General features: G+C 41.1%; 1 protein-coding gene across 9 annotated transcripts in view; it reads left to right on the top strand.

The window, feature by feature from the left end:
• DGKZ (diacylglycerol kinase zeta) overlaps positions 1-24,710 on the top strand; it is a 228,865-nt gene that overhangs the window by 99,284 nt on the left and 104,871 nt on the right. For 4 of the 9 annotated variants that reach the window (XR_011559814.1, XM_070760458.1, XM_070760405.1 and 1 more), the window contains exon 1: positions 24,156-24,284. The exons of 4 other annotated variants lie outside the window; for them this stretch is intronic. Coding sequence is in view for 1 of the 5 variants with exons in the window: in XM_070760414.1 (XP_070616515.1) it covers positions 6,176-6,265 (90 nt within the window). In the remaining 4 variants the exon portion in view is untranslated. Of the gene's footprint in view, positions 1-6,175; positions 6,266-24,155; positions 24,285-24,710 lie in introns of those variants that run through there. One more of the 9 variants, XM_070760414.1, reaches the window with a different exon arrangement.

Genomic DNA, 24,710 nt, shown 5'->3' with positions numbered 1-24,710 from the left:
TGGTAGCAAAAATTTTGAGTAGTTTGGAGAACCCGTAAATTCCACCTCTGAGTGGCCCCACCCCATCTATTCTCTGCCTCCCGAATCCCAACTGACCCAGAAGAAATGGGGATTTTGCAGTAACCTTCCCCTGGAGTGGGGTAGGAATGGAGATTTTACAGTATCCTTCTCCTTCCACTTCCACCAAGCTATGCCCACAGAACTGGTAGTAAATGTTTTTTAATCCCACCACTGTTACATTGCCTTCTCTTATGTATAAACCAGGTTCTTAATTTGCAAAGGTTGCCTTTTAATCCCTAGATTAAAATTATTCTTAAGAACTCATGAAGTGTCAGCTCCCCGCTAGATAGATCAGAGCAGAAAATCAATTCCATGCGAACAGCAGAATTTATACTTTATTGAATTTGGTTATAAGGTTGTGTTTACCTCTCTTCTTTCTCATATTCCATTGAATCAGGAAGGCCCCCTGTCCGAATATTATCTTTATTCTCAGGGTTAAAACAAAACACTTTAACTCTCTTTGTCGTGGTAATGATTCTTGCAAATTTTTGGTCACTGACACTTTTCTTACTCTCTACATGGGCATTCCTCCTCTTTGAGGGAATAAAGGTAGTTATGTTATAGAGCAGAGGTCTTCAAACTTGGCAAGTTTAAGACCTGTGGACTTCAGTTGAAGTTGAAGTCCACAAGTCTTAAACTTGCCAGGTTTGAAGACCTCTGACATAGAGGGTTTTATTAACTTATTAGTCTTCATCTGGCTTTGGTTAAAATAGTTCAGTCACATTGGAGTCTTAGTGCAACATTGGGATTAAAATCTGTTGTCTTAAATTGAGTGTACATCTACGTTACAGAGGAATTTTTTTGTTGTTGATCAAAAGCAGTCTCACTAGTTTGGTTTTGTTTGCACAAGCTCTGGTTAGGCAATGCTTCAGGGTCACTTCAAAAAGTGACAGGCCTGAGAGCTTGTCCCAGTGTATTTGAATTAAATTACAAATCAATATCAATGCCACGGATGATAACCAGAAGAGGTTGGAGCTGGTGTAATGATCAGAGCATGTGGTGGTGGTGGGGGCGAGGAGTTTACTATCTCCTATTAAAGTGGCCACCTGATTCTTCTGTGGGCTCTTTTTTGAGGTATCTGGGTGCCCAGGTTAAAAGAGGTTTCACATGTGTAAACAGAGCAGCTGGTAGATTTTACTTTTTCAGGCAGGATCAGTTCAGCGAGGAACTGCCTCCACCTGGTGGCCAGAAAAAGCATTTTCTGTTTCTTCCGCTATGATTTTATTAACTGCGACTGCATTCTGTGTTGGGTTTGGATTTATAAGAAAGCAGCTGGAATTCTTTCCCCGAAGGGAAAACATTACAGTCCTTTATGGGCTGTTTCAGCAGCTGAATTAGGATATTAATTGATCATAGTGGATTAATTGTTCAAGTTATAGTTACTTGTGTCATGGCAATAGATCCGGAGCAAAAATATAGTCTTTAAATATGATGCACCAAGTTCATCAGGCAACAGCTTAGAAGAAGAAAATATTATTTGTGTAGCAGGAGAAGATACCATTTCTCAATAAGTACTTTCTGTCCAGTTTTTGAAAATAGAGGTTTCAGTACATTATTGGAAATAAAATGTTCAGGAATGTATGATTAATTAGTCTAAATTTTTTATTCAATCCCAGACCTGTGATAGGTAGTTTGTAATCCTACTACATGTAAACTTGAATTGCATAGTATTGTGGATATTTATTAGCATTTTGCTCTGAAATTTCCATTCGAGTCTTGCCTGTAGCAAAAAAACAAAACAGTGATATAGATAAAAGGCAATATTTCTTATTTATTTATTTATTCGATTTTTATGCCGCCCTTCTCCTTAGACTCAGGGCGGCTTACAACATGTTAGCAATAGCACTTTTTAAGAGAGCTAGCATATTGCCCCCACAATCCGGGTCCTCATTTTACCCACCTCAGAAGGATGGAAGGCTGAGTCAACCTTGAGCTGGTGATGAGATTTGAACCGCTGACCTGCAGATCTACAGTCAGCATCAGTGGCCTGCAGTACAGCACTCTACCTGCTGCTCCTCCCCTGCTCTTAAGAGTGCATAGGAAAACTGTTCCCACTGGTTATCTTACATATTTTTAAAATTCAAGCAGGATACATTTATCAGTGTTGTGGGTTCAGAGGTATCGTGGTTGGCCACTATGAAACAAAGCATTGACTAGATAAAGTGGGGAGGAGGAATCTTTTTATTTCATCCCTATAGCTTTGTGGGAATAATCCATTGGAGGCAGGGGTCCCCAACCCTTGGGTCCTGAAACTACACCCTGCAAGTGGCGGTCTGGCACACCCACGCACGCGCATTTCCATTTGTAAAAGTGGCAGGATGGTGCATGAACGAATGTTTGCCGGCCCACCACTCGCTTGAGTGTACACGCATGCACATTGGCCCACTTGTTCCCCTCTCCCCCCACTCCAGCCAGACCTCCATGCCATAAAGGTTGGGGACCACTGGTGTATGAGATTGAAGTCAACAGCAGGTGAGACAGAATTAGCTATGGACCACCTTTTTCCTTTGTTTTCCTTAAACTTTCTCCTTTTCTGTACCTTTACTCGAGTTGGAGGTTCTGTATCCTTTGAATATCTGAACTACAAGGGTTACCTGGAAAGATAGGTTTCAAGGCATGTAGCTCTCACAGGGAATGTTCGTGGGGGAAGTTGGTATTACTATTGTGTAGCGGAAAGCCAGCGGAAGCGAATGAGCAGTGCCAGTGGTCAGTAGATTATCGACTGGCATTGTGATGAAGGTTATTCATTCATTCATTCGATTTTTATGCCGCCCTTCTCCTTAGACTCAAGGTGGCTTACAACATGTTAGCAATAGCACTTTTTAACAGAGCCAGCATATTGCCCCCACAATCCGGGTCCTCATTTTACCCACCTCGGAAGGATGGAAGGCTAAGTCAACCTTGAGCCGGTGATGAGATTTGAACTGCTGACCTACAGATCTACAGTCAGCTTCAGTGCCGTGCAGTACTGCACTCTACCTGCTGCGCCACCCTGGTTAGAGATAAGTGTCCTCATTCCATTTCCCTAGAAATGCGAAGTGCAAAATGGGTACGAAATTTCAATTTCAGAAGGATGGAAATTCATGATGAAGACAGAAGTGGACATCTGTCCAGTGTGACTGATGTCGTGGTGCAGAAAATTGACCCGTTTTGTCATATGCTGTCTTAAGTCTAATAAAAATAATAATAATAATTTCGCCACGAATCACAGCAAGCATTCATGCCCTTAGCATTCAGGTAGCGTATTACAGCACCCACTTTGCACTTGGAGGGAAACGGAATGAGAATGCTCATCTCTAACCTTCACCCCAATGCCAGTCGATGATCTACTGACCACTGGCACTGCTCGTTCTCTTCCACTGGCTACACAATTTTATTTATTTATTCATTCATTCATTCATTTATTTATTAGATTTGTATGCCGCCCATCTCCGTAGACTCGGGGCGGCTCACAACAACAATAAAACAATATGCAACAAATCTAATAATTTGAAAATCACTAAAAAACCCTCTTATTAAAAAAGCAAAGCATACACACAAACATAACATGCATAAATTGTATAGGCCCAGGGGAGATTTTTCAATTCCCCCATGCCTGACGGCAGAGGTGGGTTTTAAGAAGTTTACGAAAGGCAAGGAGCTGATTCCAGAGGGTCGGGGCCGCCACAGAGAAGGCTCTTCCCCTGGGTCCCGCCAGACGACATTGTTTAATCCAGTGTTTCCCAACCTTTTTTGAGCCGCGGCACATTATTCATATTTTCAAAATCCTGGGGAACATTGAAAGGGGGGGGCGGGGGGGGCTAAAGAAAAGTTTGGACAAAAAACCCTATCTTCCTCCCTTTCGCTCTATTTCTCCCTCTTTCTCTCTTTTCCTTCCTTCCCTTGCTCTCTCTCCATCCCTCTTTCTTTCTTCCTCTCTTTTTTGCTCTCTTTCTCTCTCCCTCCTTCCCTTCCTCTATGTCTTTCTCTCTCCCTTGCTCTCTCTCTCTCTCTGTGTCTCTCTTGCTATCTCTTTCTTGCTTTTTTCTCTCTTTCTTGCTCTATCTCTCTCTTTCACTGTCTCTTGCTATATGTCTCTTTCTTTCTCTTTGCCTCTCTTGCTATCTCTCTTTCTCTCCCTTTCTCTCTCTCTGTCTCTCTTGCTATGTCTCTCTTTCTTTCTCTTTCTCTCTCTCTCTGCCTCTCTTGCTAAGTCTGTCTTTTTCTCTTGCTATGTCTCTCTTTCTTTTTCTCTCTCTGCCTCTCTTATATGTCTCTCTTTCTTTCTCTCTCTCTCTCTCTCAGCTGACTGCAAGCGGGAGCCCTGACGGCGGCAGCTGGACGTGCTGCTGGACGCCGTATATGCCAGGCCCGCAGCGCTAGCATGTACGGCGTCCAGCAGCACGTCCAACCGCCACCGTCAGGGCTCCCGCTTGCAGTCACCTGAGAGAGAGAGAGAGAGCTCCCTCTCGCCGCCGCCTGGAGCTCCTTCTCGCCACCACCATCTCCCCGTGACTGCCTGCGGCCGCTGCAGCCACCACCACCCACTCCCACTGCCAGTGCCCTCCCGCCGGGCCCCAAAGGACACTTGCCGCCGACGCCAGAGAAGCTCCAGCTGGGCGGGGCGCTGCCGGTGCCTCCGTCCTGGGGCTCCCACTCGCAGCTGTCCCTCGGCTCCTGCCTGATGCCGCGGTTTCTGGCGCTCTCCTGCTGGGCCCCAAAGAAGGAAGGCGGGAAAAAGGTGTGAAGAATGAAGCTCTCCTTCTTCCTGCCTTCCTTCTTTGGGGCCCAGCAGGAGAGCGCCGAAAACCACGGCATCCAGCAGGAGCCGGGGGACAGCTGCGAGCGGGAGCTCCAGGTCGGCACCGGCAGCGCCCCGCCCAGCTGGAGCTTGCCTAGGAGCTTCGTGGCACACGTGGCCGTGTCTTGCGGCACACCGGTTGGGAAACGCTGGTTTAGTCGACGGGACCTGGAGAAGGCCAACTCTGTGGGACCTAACCGGTCGCTGGGATTCATGCGGCAGAAGGCGGTCCCGGAGATATTAATAACAATTGATAATAACAACTTCCCCTTCGAACATTCCCCGCGAGAGCCTTGTAACTTTACTTTCTGGATAACCCTTGTAATTTCAAAAGAGATTTTCTTTGGTAAAATAAAAAGTTGGCAGCCGTCAGCCACATGTAGCTCTTCGCTTTCCCCCCTGGCCTAGCCTCACAAGATAATGCACCAGATGGCCTCTGACATCCCAGGATAACGCACCAGATGGTCCTTCTTGCTCCCTTTCTCATCCTGAACTGTCAGTGCAGCAAAATTAAAAGACCGTATGTTGTGTTAGCAGATGGCCTCTTTTAACACTTCAGAAAATTAGCCTTTGAAGTTATAGTCCTATTGTTACTGGTGTTGGTCACCTTTAGTTTAGGGGTGCTTATTTGGGAATATTTGGAGTAGGGAACAACTAGTCTTAATTCAGAACAGAAAAAGAGAATTGTCTGCTGATTTGTTTTTTGTTTTGTTTTTTTGTAAAATTTGTTTATTTTTTTCAAATATAACAGAAAGAAAAGAAAAAGACATACACAAAACATATACATACAACATTTGGGAAATGAGAGTTTCCCCACTTTTTTTTTTGAGTGTTCAATCAGAGAATTTTGCTTTTTTTTACATAATATTGGTTCTTTAATTCTTTTATTTGACGTGTTGCTTTGCTTGAATTTTTATTTAATTCTTCGCTGTTCTTTCCTTTAACCAGTCGTAGAATTTTGCCCATATTTTATAATAATCTGAATCTTCCTTTCCCTCTAATTTTTTGGATAATCTCTCCATTTCCGCTCAGTCCAATATTTTTTTAATTACTATATTTTCTTCTGGTGTTTTATCTATTTTCCATTGTTGGGCATATGCTATTCTTGCAGCTGTTAATATGTGTATAACTAAATATCTTACCTCTTTTTCCTATTTGGAGTAGGGAACAACTAGTCTTAATTCAGAACAGAAAAAGAGAATTGTCTGCTGATTTGTATTCCTTCTGTATTTTGTGTGTGTGTGTGTGTTGTATACATGCATGTGCTCACAGTTACACAACGGTTTGTCATAATAAGGGACATGGCTATGCTGATTTATCTCTTTGTATTCCCAGACTCCACAGGGATGTCCTATCTTGTCCTCAGGGCAACCAACCTGGTCATTGGGGAGTCCACAGGATAAAGCACAGGCCAGCAATGTATAAGTATGTGGTATTTTTACTAGCTTGCCCAAGCTTTGTAATGCTGCTCTCTGTAGTTCCAGCTCCTGCTGAACAAAGCTCTGCACCCCTCTAGAGCAGTGTTTCCCAACCTTGGCAACTTGAAGATATCTGGACTTCAACTCCCAGAAGTCCCCAGCCAGCGAATGCTGGCTGGGGACTTCTGGGAGTTGAAGTCCAGATATCTTCAAGTTGCCAAGGTTGGGAAACACTGCTCTAGAACCTGCACTACTAACTGGGGGCTTGGATCCAAAGACGCTTTATGGACTCTGCATGTCTTGCTGGCTTTCGGGTCAGGCCACAGTATTCAGTGCCAGAGTTAAACGTGCAGATTTGAAGTGTGTGTGTGCTTATGGATGTACATTTTTTAAAAAAATTGTGGAATTATGTTTGCATTCATGATTAATTGATTGTTAAGGATATTTTGTTGGACGATGCTTAATTCATTCGGTTAATGTTTACATTGATATTGTTCATTAAGTTCTTTAATCAATAAAGGAGAATATAGTAGCTCAGGGTTAAAATGAGGGCTCCTTGGTGCTCTCTGAGCTTGGTGTTACCTGCCGCATTTTTTGGAGTATAAGATGGACCTCCCCCCCCCCCCCCAAGAGCCTGAAATTTTGGGTGTGTCTTATACTCTGAATGTAGCTTTTTCAACGCTTTTCCCGCCCAGCCCTAATGAGATGCTAACAATCGGCTTGCAGACTTGTTTTCATTGCTACTCCTTCCAAAAAAAGGGGGTTTTTTTCAGCCCTAACAAGATGCAAACGCTCTTCTCTGCTTGCAGGATTTTTTCATTCCTACTCTCTCCAAAGAAGGTTTTTTCCCCCCAGCCCTAAGTCTTTTCAGGCTTGTTTCCATTCCTCCTCGCTCCGAAGGTTTTTTTCCCAACCCTAGAATCCCCTAGGGTTGCGCATATGAGACCTCTGCTATTCAAGCTACCTTGGGTGTCAGTTTGCTTCTGGGTCCAATTCAAGGTGATGGTTGTCACCTTGAAAGCCCTTCATTGCATGGGACCAGGTTACTTAATAGACAGTGTTGTCCCAATTATATCAATCCATTCCAAGTCAGGAAGGGAAGGTTTGTTATGGATCCCAAGTCAGATATAGGATTTTGACTGGCAGAGTCCAGCCAAAGATGTGTCCCTTGGAAGAACTTACTCCCAGAGGGGAACCAGCCCCCCACCCCTTCTAGCTTTCAGAAAGGGTATGAATGCCTGGTTCTGCCAATTGGCCTGGGGGCTCGGACAGTGCTGTAAAAACCTGGTGATGGATGGTGTCATGTGATGTTTTCTCTGCCTTTTAAAAATTTTTCACTCTTTAACTTTTAATATTTTTAATAGATATTAAAAGATATTTAAATATCTTTGTTATAATCTTTTTCACTCTGTTTTAACTTGGTTCTTATATATGTTTTATATTATGAGACGTTTGTTGTCACTCAGAGTCACTTAGGTGAGATGGTGGGGTAGAGATGGGATGGATGGATCGGTCGATCAATCGATCGATCGATCAATCAATCAAAACATTTTTCAACCCATTATGGAAACACATACGTTCCCTGGTATTTTGTAGAGGTATGACAGTAAAACAGCTGGGTCAATTTCTAGGGCACGAATGATAGAAATTTTGTGATAAGCATAATCAAACAGCGATGTAGAATTATTAAAATACTTTTTTGGGGGGGAGGGGGGTAGTAGCAACTCTCTCCTCCTCCCTTGCTTATCCTAGTATCAGCAGAATGCTAATAATAACCAAGGCTAGCAATTAAGATCTTTTCATAGATGCTCAGGTAATATATTGACTGACTCTTGGAAAGTCCACTAATCACATTTATTTGGATATGCCATTCTACAATCAAGGCAAAAAATGGATGCAGATTAGACATGATGTGGATATATTGCTTTAGGTATCTTTCAGTTTGTGTAAAATATGCAGGGTATATTTCTCAAAACCTGCTTGGCTCATAAAAACCGTAAGTCTTGCTGTTTTAAAATCCAGTGGTAAAATCTGTACTGGGGGGGGGGGGGGGAATGGATGATGTATGGTGAAGATATGTACCGCCAATGTCAAACATTCATTTCTTGAGCATAATGACGGAAAATGAATTAGTATCTCAGCTTCTGGCAGCCTTGAAGGAAACCAGTGCTTTAGATCTGTTCCAATCTGCTTTCCAGAGAAGATTCAGGATGGGAACAGCTCTGTGTTTATGCCAGGAAATGGGCATAGGGGAGTATTATTTATTCTGCATCTTGTTGGATTTTTCTTTCATGCTGTAAATCATAAATCTCTCTGGATCACCTTTTCTCCGACAGCATAATTCTGTGCTTTCTGACAGTAGCAACTCAATGGCAGCCCTGTAAGGGGCGAGTACAAGTGCACTAGAGTGCCTTCCGTCCCCTGTCCTATTGCTCTCCTATATCTCCTATACCTTTCTTCCATTCCTATATCTCTTCTTCTATTCTTTCATTGATATGTTCTATTACTATATCTTCTTTTCTATTATTTCTTAGATATATTTTACTATGAGTATCTCCTCTATAACCTCCATCATGTATTTTACTATGTGTGTGTGTGTGTATGTATGTATGTATGTATGTATGTATGTATGTATGTATGTATCAAATGTTTTTAGCTGAAATTTTAAAATTAAGGGAGACTAGGATGGTACCATTTCGGCCTTGTTCTGGCCTCATCAGCTAGCCATACCCTTCCTTGCTGGGATTCGATCTGGCAGCCTCTGCCTTTTAAGGCAGAGAGTTAGCAGTTGAGCCACCAGACCTTGATCTACATACAGAATATAGTTGTCGGCTATGAATAAATTAACTGCCTTGAAATGGTCCTGTTTTGGGCCTAGAGGCAAAAAGGAGCTGTGACGTTCCTTCAATATACCAGGGTGATCCGACATAAAAAAACATATATATATATATATATGTATATGTATATGTATATGTATATGTATATGTATACAGTATATATATGTACAAGGCAGAGGCTACCAGATCGAATCCCAGTAAGGAAGGGTGTGGCTAGCTGATGAGGCCAGAACAAGGCTGAAATGGGACCAATCAATCAATCTTTGGATTATATGATGCTGCTTGTTGTAGTTCTACGCCCTACCCTTTTATTGTGTTAGGGGAAAAGTCATAGGACAGCTTGAGTTGCGATTTCATCAGTGCGTAGAACAGAAAACAAAATCAACACTACAGAGCTCTAATGAGAGGTTGAGATTCGCAGTCCCAATACATCTGGGGGATATCGGGTTGGGAAAGATTTAAGAGTTCCCCACTCTTAATTTTGAAATAAGTGTTGGGAGGTGTAATTCTAAATTTTAAACACTAGAGGGAGAATAATCCTATTCAGTTATATGGATCTTTTGGAGAGGCTAGGTTTTATTTTAATATCAAAAGCAAAGTTGTTGTTATTGTCTTCAACAATATTGTGTTCTGGTAAGCAGTGTTTTTATCTCACCAGTTTGGCAATGAGATAGGAGAGAGACAGAGGCTGAGATCAAATGCATTACGTTACATAATTTCGCTGCATTAATCATTGTTTCCTTTCAAGTGTTCATAGCTAATCACACCTTTCTTTGTTCCTTCTTCATTTAACAGAGTCAGGTCATTGTCAGAATGAGTCCTATGGGGGGAAATCCCTGCAGATGCCTCCCTGAGAAGAGAGGAGGATACTGTTGGATTCCTTTGTAGAGCACAGCACCTTCTATAGCATTTATTCATTAGCTTCTACCTTGACACTCAGCCTTGCTTGGTCTCAGGGGAAGTTCATTTTAAAAAAGGAAGCCACTAATGAGAACTTGTCTGCTTCCCTCCTGGGAACTCCCTGTTATTAGGGTCAATGCAGTTAACTCTGTAGCACCTGCACTAGTGGCAGTTATTAGTCACAGTCAGGATTTTGCTGAAGCCTAGAAAGACATTATACAGTATTCCAAGTTTGGTTTGGGGAAGGGGAGGCATATAAGTCTAATCAATCAATCAATAAAATTCTTTTCAAGCAGTGGAAGAGAGTCTTTACCCATGATCGCGAATCTATGGCATACATGCCACGGGTGGAATAATAATAATAATAATAATAATTATTATTATTATTATTATTATTATTATTATTATTATTATTATTTAGATTTGTATGCCGCCCTTCTCCGAAGACTCAGGGCAGCTCAGAGGGTACAAAAGCAACACAGCAATAAATCTAATTAATTAAAAGTTACTACAAAAATCCCATATAATAAAAAACAGTCAACCAATTCATTCACAACCACACATTACATCTCGTAAACAGAGGAGGGGAGCTTGATCTAATTGCCCCATGCCTGGCGACATAAATGAGTTTTGAGGCCCTTGCGAAAGGCGAGGAGGGTGGGGGCAGTGCGAATCTCTGGAGGGAGCTGATCCCAGAGGGCCGGGGCCGCCACAGAGAAGGCTCTTCCCTGTGGCCCCGCCAGATGACATTGTCTAGCTGGCGGGACCCGGAGAATGCCACTTCTGTGGGACCTAACCGGTTGCTGGAATTCATGCAGCAAAAGGCGGTCCTGTAAGTAATCTGGTCTGATGTCATTCAATGCCGAATGCAGATTCTTCTCTGTGGGCACACAAGCTGTCACCCAGATCAGCTCCACTGTGAATGCTCATCCACCTCCCGCCGTTCAGCTGATTTTGGGGTCTCTGCCGCACATGCATGAAGGACGGAGCAAATGCAGGAGACACGTGTGCATATTGGGAGTAGGAGTCATATGCACATGCGCAGGGAGTGCTGGGGACAGCCTCCCCCACGACTCTCCTTTTGATCCCAGGAGACTGCGGGGAGGCCTGCTAGGCCCAAAACAGTGGGGGGAGGATTCGGTGCCTGTCTATGGCCCATTTTTGGTCCCAAGAGGCTGCAGGGAAGATTACTAGGCCCAAAATAGGGTATATGGGGTACGGCAGGCCACCCTGTGACCCATTTTTGGTATTATATTATATTTATGTATTATATTTGATCTATACAATGTTAACTCTAACTATGAATGCTTATGCAAACTTTACAGACTTATCTGGATATGAACCAGATGTTCAAGATTTTTTTTGCCTCTTCTCACGAACCATTTTCCACTTACGAGCCTCTGAAACTGTAACCAGAAAAGGCAGGGAGAAACCTCCATGGGGCCTCTCTAGGAAACTCCTGGGAGGAAACTGGGCCGGAAAAGGTGGGAAGAAGCCTCCATGGGGCCTCTCTAGGAATCTCCTGGGAGGAAACAGGGCCAGAAAAGGCAGGGAGAAGCCTTCATGGGGCCTCTGTAGGAATCTCCTGGGAGGAAACAGGGACAGAAAAGGTGGGGAGAAATCTCCGTGGTGCCACTCTAGGAAACTCCTGGGAGGAAACATGGTCAGAAAAGGCGGGGAGAAGCCTCTGTGGGGCCTCTCTAGGAATCTCCTGGGAGGAAACGGACGGAAAAGGCGGGAGAAGCCTCCGTGGGGACTCTTTAGGAATCTTTGAGGAAACAGGGCCGGAAAAGACAGGGAGAAGCGTGCGTGGGGCCTCTCTAGGAATCTCCTGGGAGGAAACAAGGCCTCCCCCCTCCCTGTGGTTTCCCCAATCGCACGCATTATTCGCTTTTACATTGATTCCTATGGGAAAAATAGCTTCTTCTTACAAACTTTTAAACTTAAAAACCCGGTCACGGAATAAATTAAGTTCGTAAGTAGAGGTACCACTGTACCAGTTTTCTGGAACACTCTTTTTTTTCTTGCTGCTTGTTAGAATCAAAGGAAAGAACATGACATGGAACATTCAAAGGAGTTTGTAACAACTAGGTTTCTTTATATTTGGTCAGTGCATCACTTGACTTGGTTGTATTAAGTGTTCAGTATTAAATTCTAATTTTAATGATGTTCAGAAAATTTAAGAATGGAATAAGAACCAGTCTTAACTCTCGAATCAGCATGCATGGAATTGCTGCCTTAGATTTTTGTTTGCTTATTTGTATTATCACTTGCAATGACTTCCAAAACAATTTTTTTTCCAGTGGAACAGATAATATGTTGCACAGTGTAACTTGAATGCTTAAATGTGTCCTTGGAAATATCCCAAATGTGCGGAATAAATTCAATTTGTAGGGCAGCTTTTAAAAACTAAAGAGAGGATTAAAAAGAGACAGCTATGGTTATGCCATATCCTGTATGCTAATAAAAATAGCACAGAACAATCCTGCCCATCTGCTACATATAATTAAAATATATTTGTTGAATGTGCATGTATTTTTAAAAAGCTATATTATATACCACATGGTTCTTGAAAAAGGTATCTTTTTCTTTTATGTACACTGAGAGCATACGTCCCAAGACAAATTCCTTGTGTGTCCATTCACACTTGTCCAATAAGAAATTCCATTATATAAAAAGTACAATTCCTTTGAGCCAACTTTATTTAAAGCTATTGTTTTGCATTTATTTATGCTTTAAAATAAGGCCAGTTCTTTCATGAGGTTAGCAGTGTAGTTTTACTCGCATGTGGAGTGTGGCAAAAATAACTGCAGCACCTTTGTAGGAGATCAGATGCAAATGACTGTATGACAGTTTTACCTTTGTCTAAAAGAGTGTAGTTACTCTATTCCATCAATATCTGGTTGTCCTGGGTAAGACCGATGCATTTTTTGAGAATTACATCTTGGCCTTCATATCTGGGAAGTTGTTTCCAATTTCCATTTTATTTAGGGAATCATTTGTTAAGTCTTGTGGATTTTTTCTTCTTCTCCAACTTGTACAAGCGATTTAAGAGATGAAAATGTATACTCATCAAAAAAATAAGGGGAACACTTAAACAACACAATATAATGATCCGGGGTGGCGCAGCAGGTAGAGTGCTGTACTGCAGGCCACTGAAGCTGACTCTAGATCTGAAGGTCAGCGGTTCAAATCTCATCACCGGCTCAAGGTTGACTCAGCCTTCCATCCTGCCGAGGTGGGTAAAATGAGGACCCAGATTGTGGGGGCAATATGCTGGCTCTGTTAAAAAGTGCTATTGCTAACATGTTGTAAGCCGCCCTGAGTCTAAGGAGAAGGGCGGCATAAAAATTGAATAAATAAATAACTCCAAGTAAATCAAACTTTTGTGAAATCAAATTGTCCACTTAGGAAGCAACACTGATTGACAATCAATTTCACATGTTGTCAACGCATTCAACTTTGTACAGAACAAAGTATTCAATGAGAATATTTCATTCATTCAGAGCTAGGATGTGATTTTTGAGTGTTCCCTTTATTTTTTTGAGCAGTATAGTTTCAGTCTCTATCCAACCTATAAATGTTTGTTGCTGTTTTTTTGAAGGAAAAGGACTAACTTTAAATTTACCTCCAGGCTAAATATGGTTAAGAAGCAATTGAAAAATTAATGGATTTTTAAGGAAAAATATTCAGCTTTTCTGTGGAACTCTTATTCTTCCAACTTTTTTCTCCCTCCTTTCCTTTCATTGCACAGATAATATGGTAGTAATCCTGGGAGGTAAATCCTGGGGAGAATCTTTTCTTTTCATGGAAAGAAATTGGAGGAGGAGATGTTACTGTATGTATGTCACCTTGAGCTTTTTGGAGAAAGGTGTGATAAAAATATAACTAATACAGTTCTTTCTGAAAGGAAAGTAGGTTGCTATATCAACCTTTGCAAATTATTTTTATTTTGTCCTCCTCTAATAATAGTAACTATTGCAGGGCTAAATTAAAAGTACAATAATATATGTATTCATGAACTTCCTTAATTTGTGGTGGATCGGATATTAATAATAGGATGTAAGACCATAATAAATTATTGAAATCTAGCATATACATAGGTAGTCAGGAAATACTGAATTACTTTACCTTTGGAATATAATTATGGTTATTGTAATTAAACTATTGTGCAAACTATGATGAGCACAGTCCCTATGATCCTAGTCGAGTCAATATGCAAATAAATGTAATTGTGAATAATTAGTACAGATTTCATCTTTTTCCTGAATTATCTATGATTTAACTTAAACTCTTGGGCTAATTAAATAAAACATAACCTAATTAAAATGTTGACAATCTGCCTATTTTCTACTAGTTAATAAATGTATAAAGAAAAATCCAATCCTTTTCAGTATGCATTATGTACATATGGATTTCTTGCTTATTTTTGTTTAAACCTAATTATTTAAATTATTATTTAAACATAATTATTCCTGAAAAATGTTAATTACAAACTCATGAATTAATTTTGTGGTAATCTATCAGTTCCTTCTTTAGGTGTATAGTTTAAGGCAGTGTTTCCCAACCTTGGCAACTTGAAGATATCTGGACTTCAACTCCCAGAATTCCCCAGCCAGCATTCGCTGGCTCGGGAATTCTGGGAGTTGAAGTCCAAATATCTTCAAGTTGCCAAGGTTGGGAAACACTGGTTTAAGGCCTCAGAGTCACATGGAGCCTGGAGAAGTCTTGAAAATGCCCCCAAGGACTCTTAAGTTCATTACAGTAATTTGTTACATGACATAAGAAAATGATTAAATGCCACATAGGTGAGCAATTCTACTAACTATTTAATTATAATGAAATCAAATGAAATTATAGTTTTTGTCTCAATCCCTCCAAGTTTTGGAGTGGGCTCCTTTAAGCACACTGCTTAAAGGCCAACTATGCATCAGCTATGATATTTAAAAAGTTGCCCATTCTACTGCTTTAGGACATTCACGTAAAGGCCTATCTTATTTTATTGTGCTTTGCCTTATTGCTTTTGGCAAGTATTGGCAGCAGCAAAAAGATTACAACTCGGTGAAGGTTCAGATGATGACTTGCCATGTTTAGCAACAAAGTATTTTTAATTAAGGTATGTAGATTGTGTTTTAGAATAAATGCTATTACACATTTGATAGATTACAGCAGTGTTTCTCAACCAGTGTGCCGCCGCACACTAGTGTGCCGTGAGACATGATCAGGTGTGCCGTGGGGAAATTAAACATGGGTCCCCAAACTATGGCCCGCGTGCCGGATATGGCCCATGGGGGCCATTTATCCGGCCTGCCGCCAAACGCCTCCATCCGAACATAAACATTCCCCTCACAATCCCTCCAGCTATCAGCGACAGGAAGAGTGGAGGCACAGGGAACACTCACTGACCAATCACCTTCTAGGATTCATCCTGACCACTAGCGATGAACCAAAAGCAGGCTGCCTTTCATCCACACCCAGGAAGGTCCCCACTCAGGCTGCCGCGCACTTGTCATTGTATGGCCGTGGCGAGTAGTTGAAGCTGCTATTCCTCCCCATGGTCCCGATTTCTAATCCTGGTCAGGACTGGAGGTAAATGTTGCCACCACTAGATGAAGCCTCAGACTCAGCTGGTTATGAAACTATATTATTAACTATATGTATAATATGTACTGTGTTAGAGTATCATTTTGTGTCATTTTGATTGGTGGTGTGCCCGAGGATTTTGTAAATGTAAAAAATGTGCCGCGGCTCAAAAAAGGTTGAAAATCACTGGATTACAGTATAGAGTAAACATAATTTTATAGGAACTATATATGTGAGTCACTTTATTACAATATTCGCATTATTGCAGTGATCTGGAGTAGAACCAGCAAAATTCTCTGAGGTATGCCTGTATGATAAAAATGTTATGGATATCACGAATCCAATTAGTGTTTTTTATGGGTTAAAATTTTGGATGGCTGGAATGTACTTTCTCTTCTCTATTGTCCTTGCTGCTATTTTATTTTGACCAAGGGGGAAAAAAATTCTACTATCACTTCTTGAATTTTATGAGACCTTTACAAGAAAAAGGCCCTGTTCTTTTAGAAAACCTCTCTCTGAAATTTGCGTGTTGATGAGTCAACCACAGATCTGTTTACCCAGCATAATCATCTTTCATTTGGGGAAAAGAGGGTGGAGGCTCGGAAAAGGTCAAGTGAAAGCTTGCTTATGCCAGCTTTGGCAGTCACGTTGCTCACCAGGTCCACAAACCTTTTCCTCTTCCCCAGATGCTCAGGGGGAAACTGCATGGAAACCGTCCGTTTTATAACTCTGTGAGTTGTTAGGGCTTGCTGTAGAGTTCTCCAGATGTTTTGCGCTTCAGTTCCCAGAATTCCCAGCTGGCACAGGCAACACATCATGAGGACACAGAGATGAAGGAAGATGAGTTGAGATAAAATAATTTGCTTTTGTCTATCTGATTCTTTTTTTTTTCCCCTTAAAACCTTAAGCAAAAGCAGTTATGAGTTACTGAATCGGCTTAGAATATTTAAGGAAATATACACTGCTCAAAAAAAATAAAGGGAACACTTAAAAAACAGATTATAACTTCAAGTAAATCAAACTTCTGTGAAATCAAAATGTCCACTTAGGAAGCAACACTGATTGACAGTCAATTTTGCATGCTGTTGTGCAGTTGGAATAGTTGTGCAAATGAAATATTCAATGAGAAAATTTCATTCATTCAGATCTAGGATGTGTTAATTGAGTGTTCCCTTTAATTTTTTGAGCAGTATATTTGTTTGATATACTTCGATACCATCAACCATGGTATCCTTCTGCGCCGGCTGGAGGGATTGGGAGTGGGAGGCACTGTTCACCAGTGGTTATCCTCCTACCTCTCTGGTTGGTCGCAGTCAGTGTTAGTGGGGGGTCAGAGGTCGACTTCTAGGCTTCTCCCTTGTGGAGTGCCTCAGGTTTCGATCCTCTCCCCCCTGCTATTTAATATCTACATGAAACCGCTGGGTGAGATCATCCAAGGGCATGGGGTGAGGTATCATCAGTATGCTGATCATACCCAGTTGTACATCTCCACCCCATGTCCAGTCAGTGAAGCGGTGGAAGTGATGGGTCAGTGCCTGGAGGCTGTTGGGGTCTGGATGGGTGTCAACAGACTCAAACTCACCCCTGGCTATGGATTTTGCCTCCCAAGGACAAGCCCATCTGTCTGTCCATTACCCTAGGGAGGGAGTTATTGACTCCCTCGGAGAGGGTCCGCAACTTGGGTGTCCTAATCGATCCACAGCTAACATTAGAGCACCATCTTTCAGCTGTGCCGAGGGGGGCGTTTGCCCAGGTTCGCCTGGTGCACCAGTTGCGTCCCTATTTGGACAGGGAGTCACTGCTCACAGTCACTCATGCCCTCATCACCTCGAGGTTCGACTACTGCAATGCTCTCTACGTGGGGCTACCTTTGAAAAGTGTTTGGAAACTTCACATCGTGCAGAATGCGGCCACAAGAGCAATCATGGGCTTTCCTAGATATGCCCATGTCTTGTCAACACTCCGTGGCCTGCACTGGCCGCCGATCAGTTTCCGGTCACAATTCAAAGTGTTGGTTATGACCTATAAATCCCTACATGGCATTGGACCAGAATACATCTGGGACCACCTTCTGCTGCATGAATCCCAATGACCGATTAGGTCCCACAGAGCTGGCCTTCTCCGGGTCCCGTCGACAAAACAATGTCGTCTGGCGGGACCCAGGGGAAGAACCTTCTCTGTGGCGGCCCCCGGCCCTCTGGAATCAACTCCCCCCCGGTAATTGGGACTGCCCCCGCCCTCCTTGCCTTTCGCAAACTCCTGAAAACACATCTTATGTCGCCGGGCATGGGGAAATTGACCCTAGCTGTTCCGATTTATGTATGGTTTGTCTGAACTGTATGATTGTTTTTTATAAGGGTTTTTTTTAATTGTTTTTTTAATATTGGTTTTGTATTGCTTGTTGTGAGCCGCTCCGAGTCCTCGGAGAGGGGCGGCATACAAATCTAAGAAATTTATTTTTATTATTATTATTTTTATTATTATTATTATTATTATTATTATTATTATTATTATTATTTAAATGTCTTTAAAAACATTGGACTAGAAGACCTCCAAGGTCCCTTCCAACTCTGTTGTTGTTGCTGTTGTTGTTGTTGTTGTCGTTGTTATTATTATTATTATTATTATTATTATTATTACATTCCATAGCAGATTATCTAATAATAAAAGACAGGCATTTCCTGTTCTCAGGCTTCCAGTCTAAAAAGTCATGCCACAGATGGAAAAGGAGATAGAAAGAAAATGAAAATAACATCCCACTTTTAATATAACTTTATTCCTGTTATTTCAATTGTGATTGAAGTAGGTTACATAGGGAAGCTTCATTGTCACCAGTGACTCTTGTCCTATTGTCTCCACATGCGTGGCTGTATCATTAACTCTTGTTCTGAATCCAAGGAGGAGCTAGATAATTGATCTCCTTCTGAGCTGTCTGCCCCACTCTCCTCCCTGTCACTCATGTCTTCTTGGTCAGAGGAGCCTTCATCTGCAGATTCCACTGGGGGCAAAACAGGCCTGCAGCATGTGGATGTCTCCCCCACATCCACAGTCCTTGGGGCAGGAGCTGGCCCAGGACAAGAGTCTGAAGCAAGTAGAGATATTTTTTTTCTATCTGCATTTTTTTCCTCACAAGACAACTGTCGCAGTGACAATAAGAAATATGCTCAGAATTCCATTATCTTCCATTTTATTTCCTTATCTCACAATTTGAAAACGGAATCCGAAAAATGGTTTTATCTGAATTGGGAATGAGATAATTACACTAGTCCAATTTTTATGAACATCAAGAAAGGTCCTGTATCCATCTAACATTTGATGTATTTACTTTTCATTAAACTGATCCATGTGGATCATTTTAGATTTGCTATCTTAATTAAATCTTTCCCCATATTAACCTGCTGTATTACATTGAGAAGCCCTCTTCGTGAAGTCAGTCTAAGGAGGGGTGGATTGGCTACAAGGAAAGAGCATGTTTACTGTGGTATTACCATTTGAAAAGCTCTACAAATGATGCTGACGATATGTTTACTTACAAGAGGTTTTCATTCTTATTTTGAGTGTGTGCTTTTTGTTTAATTTTGCCGTGATGGTTCTTAGGGTAGCACTGTTGATGTTATCAGCAGCTTTTGTTATGTTACTTTTTAAAGATCTAATAATTCTTTATTGTTTTTAAGACCCATTGTGAACTGACTTGTAAAAGGCAGTATAAAACGATTTTTAAAATTAACAGACCATTTCTGTTTGCTGTTTCTCTGGGTGGTAACACACTTCCCTTTTTAAACATAGCTTTACTGAATTTTCAAAAGTCATAAAATACAAAATAATGGGGGGGGGGGGGAAGAAACTTTTAAAAAAACAAGAGAAAAAAGAATATGCAACAGAAAAAGAAATATAAGAAAGGGTATATCAAATTTTTATGTAGAATAGAGGAGTTTAGAAATCTGTAGAGTATATCTTTTTTTACACTTCCTTTTTTTTTAAATAAGCAAAAGTATTATCTTCTTGAAACTGTTAGCTGGAATATGAAAGATTGTTTGCATCCTGCACTCGCAGCCTTCATCAAATGATGTGAAAATGGCTTTTGGCTTTTTACTACCGTAGCATTATATATCTTCACTTGGTATTGTTTATTCTTGTATAATGCTAACTGCTCTAGAACTGGATCCATCTCTCTACTTAGGTTAATGATTCTCTTTACCAGGTTCACCTATGGAACATAGCCATGATAATTGCTTGATTGCCTAACATTTTCTCCCCTTATTTTTGGTAGGGCAGAAAGAGAATAAGAGTTCCATTCTGTCCAATCTGTGATAGGTTTAGGGATTATGATCTAGCTCAGTGATTTTCAACCTTTTTTGAACCATGGCACATTTTTTACATTTACAAAATCCTGGGGCACACCACCAACCAAAATGACACAAAATGACACTCTAACACAATACATATTACACATATAATTAATAATATAGTTTCTAAATGTATTTACACTCACTTAGTGTGAAACCTGGGGCGGTTTGGATGAACACAAAAGGGATATCCTGGCAGGAATGGTAATTTGGGGACCCATGTTTAATTTCCCCAAGGTACACCTGACCATGTCTCACGGCACACTAGTGTGCCGCGGGGTTGAAAAACACTGATCTAGCTAACTAACCTAGCTAACATTCGGTAATGGACTGCTGCCACTACCCGGGGGGGGGGGCACAGTGGGGGTAGTAAGTTTATGCACTATTTATTGAATACTTAATTGTTTTTTTTATTGTCCTTCCTTTTCTAGTACCTTAGTATGATCCTTAATTACTTTTAAAATAGGAAATAATTAAATAGTATGTTTTTACCCATAAATGCTTTAATCATTTTAATCATTATCTAGAACTGAACTTTTATAGCTAATAATAATAATAATAATAATAATAATAATAATAATAATAATAATTTATTAGATTTGTATGCTGCCCCTCTCCGAGGACTCGGAGAAAATTTTAAAAAATTAAAGAACAATGAGCTACTTGCCTAATCTGTTATCATACTGAACCTTCTGGGTTCAGTACAAAACCTTAAAATGTTACTGGGCTCCTCAACAAATAATGCTCTCTATCATTTGTCCTTTTTGTGGCTATTCAAATAATGTGATTTAATCAACTGAAAAAGAATCCAAGCACCTATTTGAAAACATTTCTTGGTCAGTAAGCCACTCCCACCCAGAAACATGACCTTTAATCAACCCCTGGTCACATGATTGTCAAGCCACTCCTACCTGGTCACATGACCATCAAGCCACACAATTAGCCACGCCCACAGTGTGGTAGTAAATTTTTTTTACAGCCCTTCACTGCTAACATTGTATGATGACTTTTTAAACACATAGCTTATTTATGAGGGGCCCCCATCTTTTTCTTTTCTAAGGTACATTAGTATACATTATCCTAGACTTAATCTGTTAAGATGAATAGCAAAATTGAATAAAATTTTCCTACTTCGTAGCAGTCTTTTTTCCCAAATGAATGTTGCTGGCAATATGAAATGTTTAAAATCTGAGTAATAATTTGTCTCCAACCACTCAACTTCTGTTTGCTAGATGGTGCTGCAAAGGGGACCATGTTGAATGTTTCTTGGAACAAATGTGACTGCAGCACATACCTCAGAGTTACTCAGAATTTAACACCACATATTTATGATAACATCCAGTGTTTCACCCCCCCCCCCCACATTATGTAAAGATATATTCACATGCATGTGACCACTGCCTCCAATAGCAAATTCGGTGCATTCGATTTGAAACCCAGGACCAAAATAGTAAGATGAATAATGTTACCATGTGTCACCCCAGATTTATACTTAATGCTTAAGAGAAGATGCAAAATTGGGCATTTCTGAAAGCAGTGTAGGGAGAGGGGAAAACATACTCAGAATCTTTTTTTGGAGGGGGAGATGCATTTTAGGCATTTTCTTGCAAGTCTCTCTTGTACTTCATGCACATGTTAACAAGGCATGTTACTGTAATGATCTAACATGCATAGCAAAAAAAACCAGCTATGCCTATTGTGGCACGAAGAATATTTCCAATTGTTTTCTCTTAAAAGGCTGGAAAAATTATTTGGGGGAAACTTCAATGTTTAGATATCGCACTACAGATTATTTATCTGATTTTGAAAATATAAGATTGCTCAGCACGCTACAAAAAGGGTAATACAAGTACTGTACAGAGAGGCCCATGTGGGTTTTTTTTCCTTATCAAAGAATACAAACGTTTTGATATTTATTTAATAAAGAGGGAAGCTTTTGAGAAGAGCACTGATAAAATGTATCAGTGTATGTATCAAAATGTAAAATTGACAAATGTATCTTTTTCTTTTATGTACGCTGAGAGCATATGCAACAAGACAAATTTCTTGTGTGTCCAATCACATTTGGCCAATAAAATTCTATTCTATTCTATTCTAAAATATACATACTGATGAAGAAGAAAGAAAGAAAACGTTGGGGGAAAGAAGGAAAAGGTTGGGGAAAAGGTTCGGAAACTTCAGATCGTGCAGAATGCAGCTGCGAGAGCAATCATGGGCTTCCCTAAATATGCCCATGTCACACCAACACTCTGCAGTCTGCATTGGTTGCCAATCAGTTTCCGGTCACAATTCAAAGTGTTGGTTATGACCTATAAATCCCTTCACGGCACCGGACCAGATTATCTCAGGGACCACCTTCTGCTGCATGAATCCCAGCAACCAGTTAGGTCCCACAGAGTGGGTCTTCTCCGGCTCCCGTCAACTAAACAATGCCGCTTGGCGGGACCCAGGGGAAGAACCTTCTCTGTGGCGGCCCCGGCCCTCTGGAACCAACTCCCCCCAGAGATTAGAATTGCCCCCACCCTCCTTGCCTTTCATAAGCTACTTAAAACCCACCTCTGCCGCCAGGCATGGGGGAATTGAGATACTCTTTCCCACTAGGCCTTTACAATTTTATGCATGGTATGTCTGAATGTATGTTTGGTTTTTACTTTAATGGGTTTTTAATTGTTTTTACTATTGGATTATTGTGTATACTGTTCTATTATTGTTGTTAGCCGCCCCGAGTCTCCGGAGAGGGGCGGCATACAAATCCAATAAATCAAATCAAATCAAAGCTTATTCGAAAACACTTTTTGTGCACATTTCACTAAATAAAACTCATACAAGATTAATTTGTAACACTTTGATATGTTTAAAGAATATGTATATACATATTTGAATGATGAAGTGGATGATAATTGAAGAAATCTTTTGTGATAATATGTCAGTCTTTAAGAACCACAGGGCCATAGCTGTCAAATGAGATGCAAATTGCAAATTATCCTTTTCCCACCTAGAATATGCTTGGCACACACTGCAATCCATGTTTTCATTGTTGAGAGAAATGAACCAGTCTGCCCCAAATAACCTGCAAGATGAGTTGAAACATCAGAAGAGGGAATGAAGGGGCCTTCAGGAAAACAAACGCTCTCCCATGGCATTTTGGAATTGGAGGGGTTGCTGATGCAGTGGTTTAGACCAGTGTTTCCCAACCTTGGCAACTTGAAGATACAGGTATTTGGACGTCAACTCCCAGAATTCCCCAGCCAGCATTCGCTGGCTGGAGAATTCTGGGAGTTGAAGTCCAAATATCTTCAAGTTGCCAAGGTTGGGAAACACTGGTTTAGACTTAGTTCATCTGTTATTGTTTATCATGATAATCGAAAATAAAATGTATTTAGAACCAAGAAATAATGTATTAGGGTGTGATGCTATTTGGGCTTGCTTTCCCCAAATAGAATAATCTGCTCATTTTCAAGATGAAGAGGCATGGCTGATAAGCTTTCCATTCCCGCCCCTTCTAGCAATAGCTTCGCTTGCTAATAGCTGTTGTCATTGAGAACAGGGTCTGTTTAAATGGAAGAATTGCTCACAGAGGAACGGAAATGAAGTAGGAGGATGACCTTTTACTGAGGCAAAATCAGGTCAAGTTATAGCACTATTTACAAGAGGAAAAAGCGGATATTCAACGCAAGAAGAATTAGCTAAGGAGGACTCCATTTCTGCCTTTACCGTATTGTGATAGTTTTGGGATTTTTTTTTCACTTCACTATCTTGTATACACAAACACACACACACACACACCCTTTGACTTTCCAGTATAGTCTTTCAAAATCAGGAAAATGAAAGCATCCCAAAAGCACGGGAGCAAAATCCTATACGATATGTAGTCCTGGGAATTAAGATTTTTTTCCTTTGTAATGTGCAGTGTCTGCAAAGTTTATCAAGACAAGTTTCTGGAGGCATATGCGTCATTATATCTCACTTCCTCTTATGTTTACATTACTGTATTAAAAGCAGGAGCGGACAAAATATAACTAATCTGATCTCACGTTAGCATAGCTCTTGCATGCAGTCTTAATTCAGCAAGGACCGTTTGCCCCAGCTTAGCCAAGATCAGTAAGCCTGCACGTCTCCGGCTTTCCATTCCCGCCCCTTCTAGCGGTAGCCTCCCTCACTAGTAGCTGCTGTAAGAGGAAGTGCTCTTGGTTGTTTTAAAAAAGAGCTGTCATGATTTGCAGCATGGGGAGGAGGCAGCTGGATAAACAGAGACCTCTCTTTCCAAACTAGGACTGAATCTCCGCAGGCTGGCAGCCTGTCCTATTCCAGTGGCCCACCACTCTTCACCTGCAGGATTTCTCCTTCAGCTTCGGATCAGGTCATAAAGGCTTTGTCGGTCCTTCCTTCTGCCTCCTTCCCCCGCTTAAAATTATCTGCTAGGTTTTGCCATTCAAGGGTGAGGAAGTAGCTTCACTTCCCTGGGGCAAGAGAATTTAGTGATCTGAGAGCAAGGAAGAGATTATCCTTAGGGGTAAACAATGCTGGCTTAACAAAGTTTCAGGAAAGGGTGTGTTAACTGCTGAAGAGTAGTACTACTCTGCTTGTGCCATTGGTTAAAGGCAGAGGTCTTCAAACCTGACAACTTTTAAGACTTGTGGACTTCAATTCCCAGAATTCTCCAGACTCTGGGAGTTGAAGTCCACAAGTCTTAAAAGTTGTCAAGTTTGGGGACCCCTGGTTAAACGTATCTGTTGCTTGTTGCATTTGGGAAGGAAAGAGTATTCTGTATTTTTTTTTATCTGGT

This window comes from Erythrolamprus reginae, chromosome 1 (genome assembly GCF_031021105.1).
Source record: "Erythrolamprus reginae isolate rEryReg1 chromosome 1, rEryReg1.hap1, whole genome shotgun sequence".
Lineage (NCBI taxonomy): Eukaryota > Metazoa > Chordata > Lepidosauria > Squamata > Dipsadidae > Erythrolamprus > Erythrolamprus reginae.
This window is presented reverse-complemented; position numbering and strand designations above follow the sequence as displayed.